The sequence below is a fragment of the Amblyomma mixtum genome, chromosome 7 (assembly GCF_055824585.1).
Source record: "Amblyomma mixtum isolate Tamu chromosome 7, ASM5582458v1, whole genome shotgun sequence".
Lineage (NCBI taxonomy): Eukaryota > Metazoa > Arthropoda > Arachnida > Ixodida > Ixodidae > Amblyomma > Amblyomma mixtum.
In genome coordinates this window covers 58,555,280-58,567,938 of record NC_143018.1, presented here as the reverse complement: position 1 = coordinate 58,567,938, position 12,659 = coordinate 58,555,280, and the positions used below count along the sequence as shown (strand labels likewise).

The 12,659-nt window shown below is 47.0% G+C and overlaps 1 protein-coding gene and 1 non-coding gene across 13 annotated transcripts in view; one reads left to right on the top strand and one right to left on the bottom strand.

The window, feature by feature from the left end:
- LOC149336182 (uncharacterized) overlaps positions 1 to 12,659 on the bottom strand; it is a 64,790-nt gene that overhangs the window by 39,312 nt on the left and 12,819 nt on the right. For 8 of the 12 annotated variants that reach the window (XR_016284175.1, XR_016284168.1, XR_016284170.1 and 5 more), the window contains 2 exons: positions 7,668 to 9,112; positions 426 to 4,142 (listed from right to left, as the gene is read on the bottom strand). Coding sequence is in view for 1 of the 12 variants with exons in the window: in XM_089552711.1 (XP_089408837.1) it covers positions 8,856 to 9,112; positions 11,994 to 12,082 (346 nt within the window). In the remaining 11 variants the exon portion in view is untranslated. Of the gene's footprint in view, positions 1 to 425; positions 4,143 to 7,667; positions 9,113 to 11,993; positions 12,083 to 12,659 lie in introns of all 12 variants that reach the window. The other 4 variants (XR_016284174.1, XR_016284169.1, XR_016284173.1 and 1 more) reach the window with 4 other exon arrangements.
- TRNAM-CAU (transfer RNA methionine (anticodon CAU)) lies at positions 9,884 to 9,955 on the top strand. Its single transcript has one exon. It is a non-coding gene; the product is annotated as a tRNA-Met (tRNA).

The following is a 12,659-nucleotide window of genomic DNA, read 5'->3' as shown; positions in this document are numbered from 1 at the left end:
TCCACTCGCATTGACAATGTTACGACACAATTTTAACTTGCCTGTTAACTTGCCTGATATTCTTACTAACAAAGGTAAACTAGCTAACTTTTTCGCCAATACTTTCAATAGGTTGTTACTTAGAAAGATCTACAGCATATTGAGACACACTTATTTCAACGCTTTTTATTATCTCAGTGATCTTAGCTAGCATGTACCCAATACCTAAAGGCGATCGCATGTGTTGCGTGAATAATATTCATCACAAAAACCATCTTTCGCTGAACGCTGACATAGTAATAGTAAATTTGTCGCTATCAGTGAATTTTCATTACCGCTACCGACTGCAGGCGCGTAAAAGTGACAATCACCAGAACGTTTGCCGACAAAGTCGCAACCTTCTACTTCCTGCCTCTGCAATAATGTTGAACTCGTACTATGCTCACCGGTACTGCATCGTGCTGATTGCAGCCATTGGGTCCGTGGTTGAGATGTGGTCACCTGGAGCCGGCACACTTTATAGCTCCTTCGTTCACCACTGCACTTCCATGTCGTCTGCGACGCCTTGCTTCTGTTTGCAGTGTCCGTTCCTGGATGCATCCGACGTGTTTCCTGTGGCAGTGCACCGCTGTTTCCTGGTGGTGTCCCGCTGTTTTCGTGTTGTGGTCACCCGAGTGTGTACTGTGGTTGTGCTGCAAGGTTTCCCTGTATTGCTGCAGGCTTGTCTCCATTTGTGCTTGCTTTGGTTAGGACCATGCTGTCCATCCGACGCTTTCAAGAGGAACTGGATTGATGTCGATGACATTAATGCTGGGCGAGTGACGGTTGGCCTCTACATGAGAAATAAAGGAAGCGCTGGATGGAACACTAGCTCCTCCTTGAAGCACACTGCCCAAAAATAGCAGACGCTTCTAGAGCTGGCGAATCAGCCGTGACACGACACACGCACAAGTCCATGACGAGACTCTGGTCTCCAGTAAGAGGCAGCATCGCTTCTTCGCAAGGTATCAAGCTGGTGCTCCGAGTCCTGCAAAGAAGCGATAACCTGCAGATTAACGTGCACAGAAGCGCCGCTGGTCGTCATCTTCTAATATTAAATATCACAACGCTTACTTCAGGCGTCGGGAACAGTACACTATGCCAGATAAATTTATTTCTGGCAAGTAATTTCCATTGACTGCTTTGCGAGTTAACCAAAGTTATTTATCGTGTAAAGTCTCGTACTATCTTGCGCAGTCTGTAGTAAATATACGAGCATTGATTTGTGGTATAACAATAGTGTGTCCCTACACTACTTCCTATCCGAAACCTGATAAAGGTTGATGAGGTTTATAACCCACTAATAATAATAGCGCTCGCAGCAGTGGCTTAAGGATGCATTAGGTCTGAAGAGCCTATGTCCGCCTGCAGTGACAGGATTGCATACAGACGATTTGCTAAGTCGCTATGGGATGTCATTTCTTGAGGAAGAACAGCCAGGATTTGTTAACTAACCCAGAGTCCAATACGGCATACCTCGTATCCTACAGTATTATTTTGGCAAGATTATAATGCTCCCAAGTTTAGAGCATGTGTGCGATAAGTCTCTGACGTTAACGGCGATAGTACATTTAGCATTGAAATAAACTCTCCAGGTGCTGAGCACTATTATCTCCGGTGCAGCTTTTTATTTCATTTCATTTATTTCATCCTTAAGGGCCCGACGGCATTACATAAGGTGGGGCTACAGTTCGGGTAAATACAAGCATGATGAAGGCAGACACAATTAACGCAAACACTACAAATTATGAAAGACAAGAAAAATAAACAAATAAAGAGCATCAAGGTATTCGTGGGATGACGCGGAAAAAGCAAGAAATGCATGTGCGGCATTATTTAATAGATACCTAATGACTCTAACCACATAAGCTATTACGAAAATAATTCTAATCTGTCGCATACATCTGTATGCAATGCTCATTGCACGGTCAGCCATGCTATGCAATTTTCAGGAATTAATGCTTTACCAATTATCAAAGCTGGCTACCAAAAGGAAGCACGAGGAGAGCGCTCAATAATTACGTGAGTTCTTGGTTGTAGTGCATAGGAATCTCAATATCCATGCCAATAAAATCTCGGGCCTCATGTTCATGGCCCCAACAGCCCAGCACCAGGGTGAATATGGCCAACTCTTGCGCTCAGAAAACCCGCTACGCAGGAAGTACAGAAGGCGGGAAGCACCGGGCCACTAAGCTGGAAATGCCGCAGGAATTTGCGTTTAAACTGACGCCTAAAACAAAGATAAGGCAGTCTGTGTGTTCCAATTTCCAAGGGACTATGTTAATCGAAAAAGAGTTACAAGCTATAAAAGACCGCAAACACGAAATACAGGTGGCGCTACCAACGGCTGATTTCGTAAGTAAACTACGTGCGCCGACACAGATTGTCGGACGCGGAACCCAGAGGCTAAGCTGCTTCCCCTAACCTCAAAGCTGTGTGAACCTTTACTTTCACTCAGGACGTCACGAGGTAATCGACTGGCGACAAGAATAAATATAATTTTCTTGAAGATATGAGTCCTCTGCCACTGCAAAAACATCAACATGGCGAGATAGAGCCAGACAAACAATTTTAACTGAGAACAGTAATTGGAAGCAGTTCTTATTGTACCTCTAAAGCCATCTGTCGCAAGAATGACGTATTAGCTGACGGCTCTTCCATCAAACACTATCAAGTGCACCGCCTCCATATCCTTGTGGAATGACTACCGCTGCATCATGTCAACACCCATACACTCACCCCTCAGGCACGTCAGCTAGATAGGAAAAAGTCATTTTTGGTTCCCGTCCCTGTCGCACCGCAAGGTTACTAATTGTTGAATAACCTTTACTGTTAGAGGACAACCTTACAGTAAATTGGCCTCGGATGAAAGACTTAAATCTCAGTTTTTTACAGCGCAGCTCTACCTTGCAGGAATCTATTTAGCCTCTAGATTCCTAATAATCACTGTGGTATATGTATGCTACCATGAAGGAAACTAATACAAATGAATTTTTCCGACTGTCAGCAGCTGAGGAAAACCGTCACTGCCCACCACAGGCACCCGATCCCACTCACTTTCAGAGGGTAATGTTTTGAATACCTCGAAAGCTGCCTTTTATTACATTAACTGCCACGTCGCAATAGGCAAGTAAGCAAGCGAGCACAGGAGCTCACCGGTTGCATGTGAATACCTTTGTCTTCTCTAATCGCGTGGCGTGGTGGTGACAGAACAGGCCACAGCGATGACTGTTCGCCGTGAACAATGCTGTCTTCGTCGCCCTGGATGCACTCGGGATACTGATGTGCCACATGTCGCCGTTGTGCCCCGAGTTAGGTGCAGCCCTTGTAACGGTGGTACAGACGTCGTTCCAGGTGACTTCTCAATGGCTGTGATGTAATGGTGCTGCTCGGAGCTGCAGTGCGGTCAAACTGGGAAATTCGCATACGTCGCTAAAGGCGACACCTTTGATGCATCTAGCTTGTGCTGACATACTAACAGTCCCGTAGTGCTTAGTTCTGACGGGGTATGAGTGCGGTTATACGTGCAGCGGTGGTTTCGCCGACGGGTGTCGCGGTGTTGTCACTGGTGCTACCACTGCTCACGGTGGTGGTAGTGTAAGTCGTCGTGACATGTGCATATTTTCGTCACTGTCTGTCATGAACAGCTTCTCCTTGTGATCATAGCTATGGGGCATTTTAGTGCTTGGTTAGTGCATTTGGTGGAAAAGGCAGAATGAACTGTTGCGCATTGGTCATATGGTTATGTGCCGCTTGTTGTGGTGATTTTGTAAATATTTGCTGTTCTGTGTCGTGGATTCTGTGGGGCTGTGTGCTTAGGTGCAGCTGTTTCAATGCGTGTAATGACGCAAGCATGAGGAACAAGAGCAGCGCCGCCACACGGATTGTCCGAAAGACGCTTATTACCGTTCGCATGAAGGACAGAGGGAAGGCCGCTGTATTTCCCAAGGAAAAGTCTGTTGATGCGGGGTGCAGTGTTGGAGCGACACTGGGGTCATTTTCTGCCTCGAATTCTGAGGAAGCGTTCCCAGTGGACTTCACAGGCGCCCATTGGTCCAGCGCACGGAGGCCACAGCAGATTTCATCGCCAACAGACTCCTCAGGAGTGCTTTGTACCCGCCCGCCTGTAAAAAAAAAAATTAGGTGTGGTTCAACTACTCTTGAACCTGGTTAAAGAGCAAAAGCTTTGGTATACCAGGAAACTATAAGCGGCTTGGAGTCTGCAACAATGAGTGCGTTCCGAACACTGGATAGGCAACGTGCCTACCCTGCCACCCTGCCAGGTGGCAGTTAATGGTTGATCGCGAGAGTTTGCTCTCTAAATTACGGCTACGGTGTATTGCTGCAGTGCCACGTGCCTGCCACAACACTGTCAGCGCTAACACATGGAGCCCACATCTCTCTCTCACTCCCCCCTCCCCCCCCCCCTCCCACGTACCTGTAAGCGCGATTCAGGCGTCCACTACCGACCCCGGGAGCCAGTTCCTTTCCTTACAATTGTCCGAGTCTGTTATAACAATTGTCATAACGCCAACGCCAATGAGCACAATGAGCACAATGAACGCAGACGGCCTATGGCTTCAGTGCCGCGTTACTGCCACAGCGTCGGCAGTGCCAACGCATGCAGCTAGCGCACATCTGTCACTACCGCTACATAGCTTAAAGCGCGACTAAGGTGTCCACTGTCACAGGGGGCCAGTTACGCGCCTTTCTTTTACTTTCAAAGCTCCGCTCTTCTCGGTTTCGTAGCTTAAAGGCCGATCTCAAGGGGCTAATTATGTGCCTTTACTTTGCTTTAGATGCTCGCTCTTCATTGGTTTCGTAGCTTAAGGCCTCACTATGGTGTCGACTGTCCCAGGGTTCCAGTTATGCACATTTACTTTGCTCTCGTTGAAGGTCAAATGAAGGTCATATTCCTGCGTTCTGCGACCTTGGCTTTACATAGCAGAATGAAACTTTCGCTTCAAGAATAATATCGCACACTTTCACGGTGATCTATGCTATCGCCGAACATGAGTGTTTCGACGCCCTAGCACTCATTAAGAGAGGCGAATATTCCTTCAGCTAAAAAACGCACAAATACTATCTTCGAGGTACCTGTCTAATCAGTCATAGTAGCCAACTTTCGTACAGCCAACAGGTAAAACATTAACGGCATTTTATTATGTAGGCATTCACCATAAGGATAACCATCCTATTCAATGGTGTAAACATAATGTACAGCGCGCAAAACGAAGACAGGGGAAGAAACACGCAAACAAAAAAGTGCGTGTTTGCGTGTTTCTTCCCCTGTATTCGTTTTTTGCGCTGTACATTATGTTGAACGTTCACCAACTCGCCCAGTTTTCGGTTCTGCTTCGGTGTAACTTACAACCAACCATGCCAAGGCACGTCGGATGTCCTTGAAAAGCAAACCAGAGTGTGTTAGGTAAGCGTACAGCGCCCATATTCATAGCGCATGACTACCTTTTTCCATGCATTTTTCTCGTAAAATGCAAATGGCGACACAACAACGTGACCTTGGTGTGGAACATCAAGCATGGAAATTTTCCGCCATTGCACATCTTCTCTGTTGAAAGGGAATGTCACCTCTAGAACAGACGGGAAACCCCCAATCGGTACAACACAAGGTGAAAAATCAGCATCGATTTAGTATTGAATAGCGCTTCAACCACTTTTAAGTGTACCTATAGTGGAGCAATTGCCGGCATAATCCGCAAGGCTAATCCCACCTGTAGCCTGCAACAGCTCCTTCAAGATACCCCCGAGATTTTTATCTCGTTTTAGAATCCACAGGCTGCGTCACCCCTCACAATGAAGGCCAATGAGGAAGGATAAACCGCAGATGGGCTGATCGGGCGTCTACGTTTACGGATGAACACTGGCTTTCACGGTCTTGGAAATAGCTTCTTGAGACCCGTTCGACCAAAAGGCGCTTTGTTATGGCGGAAATGCTATAAGCTTTCAGCTAACGCTTTAGAAATCGGCGAGCAGCATGTGAACTCACCGTGCCGCACACAAAATATCCAGTGAAATCCGAAGCTGCGTCAGGAGAATTGTATCTAGATTCTTAACTTTCTTTTGCGTGCTTTTTGCGGGAAGCGCAGGCGCTTTGGGTTGTCAGTTGTGTGCATGTAATCTGTGTTTTTTTCAAATAAACTTTCAGTTGTTAGTAGCGCTTGTCCTTGTCTTCCTTCTCTGTTCTTGTTCCTCGTCGCAGCGCTGGTGAAATTTTGAGGAGGTAACTCAGTCATCGGTACATTCAAGTGGAAAAAAGGGAGCGTGCATTCAAAATCTCATGACTTGAAACTTATATTTCATGCTCTTCTTTGGAGACATAGACGTACTTTACGCAGGATTTCATTTTGCATTTCACCAACGATGCTAAATATGCTCTGGGGAAGGAGTCAAGAAAATAATTCGGTAGTAGTTTTCCCGCTACACATGGTAATTCCTTCATGAAATTTTCCTGAAGCAGCAAGAGGTTATATTAACCGCCTTTATAATTTCACGTCATAGAACATTTCTTTGATGCTACCTATTGTGCACCACCACAAGCACAATGGGTGCAACAATTCCTTCATAACTGTAGTCGCCACCTGTTAATTCGCTTTTATCATAAAGAACAAACTGAATAAAGAACTGAATAGCTTGGCTTTCTTCGTGTCAGTAAATGCTCAAGATCACCAAGTGGGAAACAGGGAAATTGGTTTTTGAGGAAAGGAAATGGACCAGTATTTCTCTAACGTATCTCGGACACCGAAACCACACCGTAAAGGAAGGGAGGAAGGTGGGAGTGAAAGATGAACTTTAGAGGTGCCGTAGTGGAGGTCTCAGGAAAAATTTCGACCACCCAATATCATTAACCCGCACTGACATTTCACAGCACACAGGCGCTTTTTGCGTTTCGGCTCCATCGAAACATAGCCGCACGGTCGGGGTCGAACCCGGATACTGCGGCTCGGTAGACTAGCGTAACAACTGAGCCAACGCGGCGGGTGATTGCCAAGTGCAATTTTCCATTCTTGACCATGTTAAACTCGCTTCCAGGCACCCGTTTCATCCAGTCTCCTAGAATCCCTTTGCTCAAACATTGCTTAAACATGCTCTGCAAAGCGCGAAGGCACTGCTTAACGCGTTCCTAGGCAAGAATCTTGTGCCTCGGTGTAACTCAGGTAAGCTCGCGGGTTAGTTCGGAGGAGCGCCGCGCAAGGTGCAGCCAATGGGAAGAAGCTCAGGTAATTTCGAAGGAGTGTCGCGCCAGCTGTAATAATCACCTTGAGGATGACCTTTCATAAATATAGGAAAGCAACATCCCATGCGGAAATAAACAGTTGCGCTAGTTACTGCACCACAGCACTATGCCATCTATCGCGGCATCCGATCACTCCACCTGTTAAACTGCAACACACTTGCGCTGTGCACTGCCCACTGTAGTCTTCAACTGCCAACTGGGGCGCGAAAAGATTACATTAGCTTGAACCTCGATCAGAGTGTCATCATCTCATCATCATCAGCCTGCCTATGCCCACGGATACGCCAACCAGGCTAAAGACATACTTAAGCACGTGTGCTCGGTTTACCTTCGTTAAAACCCTACTCCCTTATTCTCCACATGTTAGAAATCAGTAGGTTGCGAGTAAGCTCACCGTGTTGCACGAGAGTCTCTTGCGAGGGCGAATCCCACACTGTGGTGCAACATTGACGGAGCAGCAATGACGGAAATGCTGGCAAGCAGTGCACAATGCCCACGAAGCACACCCTCGCAATCCATGAGCTTCCTTCCAGCCTTTGCGTCGCAGGTGCAACGTCCTGTGGGATTAAGTCCTGTCCTGCTTGTGAAGTTGGTAGTCGTCTTCATAAAGTAGAGGCTCATCTCTCTTACAGTCAGGTGACATAATCAAGATGAACAGATGTCCGCGGGCTCCTCACTAATCAGGTTTTCATGTTGTCTCTCACTGTCAGGTGATATAATCAAGATGACCAGAGGTCTGCCGGCTCTTTCTCATCAGGTTATCATGTTGTCAGGTGATATAATCAAGATGAACAGATGTCTGCCGGTTCCTCACTGATCAGGTTTTCATGTTGTCTTTTACGGTCAGGTGACATAATCAAGATGAACAGGTGTGTGCCGGCTCTTTCTCATCAGGTTTTCATGTTGTCTCCTACTGTCAGGTGATGTAATCAATATGAACAGATGTCTGCCGGCTCCTCACTGATCAGGTTTTCATGTTGTCTCTTACTGTCAGGTGATATAATCAAGATGAACAGGTGTGTGCCGGCTCTTTCTCCTCAGGTTTTCATGTTGTCTCTTACTGTCAGGTGATGTAATCAATATGAACAGATGTCTGCCGGCTCCTCACTGGTCAGGTTTTCATGCTGTCAAGATGCACGTCTGTTGTAGCTGGTGATAGTGTCGGTGTGGAGAACGCCATTTTCTAAAAATGATTGCACAGGTGTCGGTAATGTTGTCGCGGTGGTGTCTCCAGGCGGATCGCGTTATGTAGTGTATGTTTCTGCTGCCCGTTTGCTTTGGCCGCTGTTTTGTGCTGCCATGGCTGCCGAGGTCGCAATGACTATGTTGATCTTCTTGTAGTGATCGCTGCATGACCGCAGTTGTCTCGGGTTTCTCTGTGTTGTGTGGACTGTGGTCACGCATTCGATCAAATCTGTCGCGTATTTGTATGCTCTGTTCGCTGTCATTTTGTGTTTGTTGTGCTTGTGGGCTTCCCGGAGATTCGCGCTGTGCGTGTTCTTGCAGTGTGATCTGAGGCGTGAGAAGGTCATGGGGCTCCAGTGTTTCTGTTGCTGGCGCTTGTTGTGGTGGTTGTTAATTGTTAGTGGCTGTGCGGCGGAGGCTGCCGGCATGATGAACAGCGGCAGCGCTGCCGAGGGAGTGGTTCGAAGGCACCGCCACCATGAGGAACAGGAGGAGTGCCGCTGTGGATCCCATCTCTCAGGTCCCTTGGCTCTTGGTTATTCCTTGGGACACATTGAGCAACGGCCGAGGCTTGCTTCAAGGGTGCGTGCCGACAGCTGCGTATGCAGGCCACGACAGAGATCACCACCGGCAGACTGACAGCGGGAAGAAGGCCTGCAAAAAAAAAAAAACATCACACTTCTTAGAGATGTCTGTTTGCCTCCACCTTGCAATGCATTAACTACAGAAAGACGGCAGAATGCTGTGTCGCATCTTTGCTCAGTCCAGGTTTGTTGCGGTGTATACATGGTAACAAACAAATCAGCTCGCTTAAGTTGCGACATTCTGATAGCCTACCATAACGACCGGGGCCTCCAATTTTTTGAAGTATTGCTGCGGCATGCAATACCAGGTGAATAAAACAAGAGCGGCTGCATAGTAAATGAACGAGTGGCTCCAATTGCTTTTCTAATAGGCAAGCAAGTTATTGTATTTGGATCTGAACACCACTAGCAATAATAAATGCAAACGCATTCGGACCTTGCTCCCCTGACTGCACTGCCGCAGTCTTGAAGTCTAACGTGAATGGTTTATAAGCAAACAAGGGAAGAGGAATGAGGGGCTCGTTATAAATATGACAGAAGCCAACAGCCACAGAAACCAAGGGGCACAGGGGATTTTTTTTTTCAAATTTATTTATTTTGTGGTGTTGATCGATTTAGAATATTACTGAATATGTTATCGCTTAAAGCTAATTGATTACAAAAGCTGAAGAAAAAACAACCACATTCCGCCGGTGGGATAAAGTAACCTAACCTTGAGAGTGTTCACCAGCGCCACCGACGTTCTACGTCCGCCGCTTATGAACGTGGGTGGCGCTGATGAACACTCTCAAGGTTAGGTTACTTGTAAACATAAATACCCCCGAAAGCAGGTTTGACAGCCGTCGTCGTAGCTCAGAGGTAGAGCACCGGACGCATAATCCGGAGGTCGTGGGTTCGGATCCCACCGGCGGCATGTGGTTGTTTCTCTTCTGCTTTTCTAATCAATTAGCTTTAAGCGATAACATATTCAGTAATATTCTAAGTTGATCAACACCACAAAATAAATAAATTAATTTGAAAAAAAAATCCCCTGTGCCCCTTGGTTTCTGTGGCTATTAGCTTCTGTGAATGGTTTATGTTATATGCTTTCTTACTTCATATCATGAACCAGTCTTCACAGAAATGGCCCACAAGACGTGGTATTATTGTTTTGCACTTATGAGGTAGCTTCTTCTTTTGTTTTACGTGCTTATGTTGAACCTAGCGATTAGAAGAACCGCGAGCAGCACTCCGAAGGAGGGGGTGACTGAACGTTATTAGAGATGAAGATACAGCTAATATTGGATTTGTTTAACACACCAACAGTGAGGTCAATCTTTCGCATTAGTCTCGTGCGATATGTGGCGCAGTGCACTTTAAATATCTAAGCACAGACACCCGCCCAAAGTTACATGCGTCAACAATGCAGTGTTCAGTTCACTATCCGTCTTGTATAGAGCGTTAACATAGACTCTAATGAATTCACCGTTGTCAATATCGCCTATTCCATTTTTAGAAATCTCCAGAGCAGAGCTTTCACGACTGCAGTCTGTGAATCGCGACCCACACGCAGCGTGCCTTTACATGATGAGGTCATCACTAAGGCGCTCGAGTTCAAGGTCGCGATTTTGACGCGACTGAAGTAGTCGTCGTTAGTGGCCTTTGAACTGCACATCAATCGCAGCGTGTGTTTTCTACTGGCGATGCAGCGCGACGCCGTGTCGAAAGCAACGACTACCGGGAACGCAGTGCCTGTTCTCTGGAATCCGCTCGCCGCTATGGCGGAAGGACGCCAGATAGCAGCCCTTAGAATATACAAGGCCGGCGCATCACGTGATGTGGCTAAGTGTCGTCACAACGTCGAAGCTTATTGCTAGCTCTCGACGACTCGCAGGTTTTATAACGTGCTCGTACACCCTCGTGTTCAGCTCTGTTGCCGACAAATAAGTGCACTGTGGATATCTGGATATCTCCTGGCTTGCGATATCGGCAATGAATATCGCCCAGCAAGTGGAGCGGTTTGCAGTTAAGGCGATCTCGGCACACGTTCACTTCTCCTCAATGTCAGGCGACCAAAAAAGAAACAGTATCCCTTGCACATTTGGATGTGACCTCGGTAGTTAAATACGGGGCTGATGAAATGGCACATACGTTTCTGCAGCGACGGTGCCGTATTAACTCGCAGTTGGTGTGTCGCGATTTCCTGGCATAGAGTACCTCGAGACACTTTCTCAATGTCTTCATACGAACCCCACGCGCTAAAACAATCCCATAAATCTTCAGCTAGGAAGACACAGCGCTACTAACAGCGACCCATGCGTTAATGTCGAAAAACACCCACCAGAGAGCATGAAAGACAGAGCGGTCGGAATGGGCGCAACCATGCACGGCAGAAGCACGGAGCAAAGAAAAGCCGCTACACTTTAACCGAGCTTTATGTGACGTCAAATTTCTGGACCTTGTACCCTTTGAAGGTGCTGGGCAGAAGCGCCTGGCCTGCACGTATATTTTGAACGTGGTAAGTTCGTCGAACTCGCAAGTATGTAGCAAGGTCCGATGAGGCGCACGGAAGAAAAAATGACTCGTGGGTCTTAAACAACTTGAAGAGTTCTTTGTCAACTTTCATCGACTGTCACTGAGTAGGCAGTCCCGCTACTTGCGGCATCAAACAACTGTCCAAGCCGCCGCGGTGGCTCAGTCGTTATGGCGCTTTGGTAACGACGGAGGTTAGATACTGGCCGCGGATTGTTGCCTTTCGATGGAGGTGAAATGCGAAGAGGCCTGCGTGCTGTGTGATGTCAGTGCACATTAAAAAACCCCAGGTGATCGAAATTTTCGAAGCCATTCACTACCGCGTCCCCCACAGTTCGATCGAGTCGCCTTGGGATGTTACATCCCCATACACCAAATCAGATGAACTAGCCAATGTTGCTCAAAACAGTTTAGAGCATCGAAATACTTGTTTTGCTCACAAGTGGCGCTGCCCTCGTCCCTCGAGGATAGGCCATTTGTCCGGGGATACGAGGCGACAGACAGCAGCGACTCAGGTGCCTTTCGAGAGCTGCATATGAAGGGCACGACACAGGTCACTGTAGATTGTTTGCTGTAGGTTCGTGGAATTTCAATCACTTCGACAACCTCACATGAGAGTGCAGGATATAACTCGAATATACGTTCACAAGACATCTGTGCATTCACAAGACGTGCGCCATCTGCTGTACCATCACCGTACTATGCGCTTTTAGGTTTCAGTGTGTGCCACATGATGGCACTAAGACTGCATGCCATGCACAAAGGAAATTTCCCGAAAATTTACTTCGCTACTCGCTTAATTGGGGTGTGTAATTTACATGGTTATAATAAAAATTATACACGCACACCTCAGTACATGACTCGAAGGCACGTTGCTTAGTCATCTGTGCATTCACTAAACGTGCCTACATTTACTTCCAAGAGGCAAACAGTCGTGGCAGATTGGTACCGATATTTTTGTGCTGGTAGGTTATGCTGCCAGACATCTAAAATGGAATTGAAAGATTACATTGGCTCGCATGTGAGTTGGCCGCTCTGTATATAAGAGATTACACCCTGTCAAGCTATTATTGGGCTAAAACTGCAAGGCTTTAATGGCCCCATTG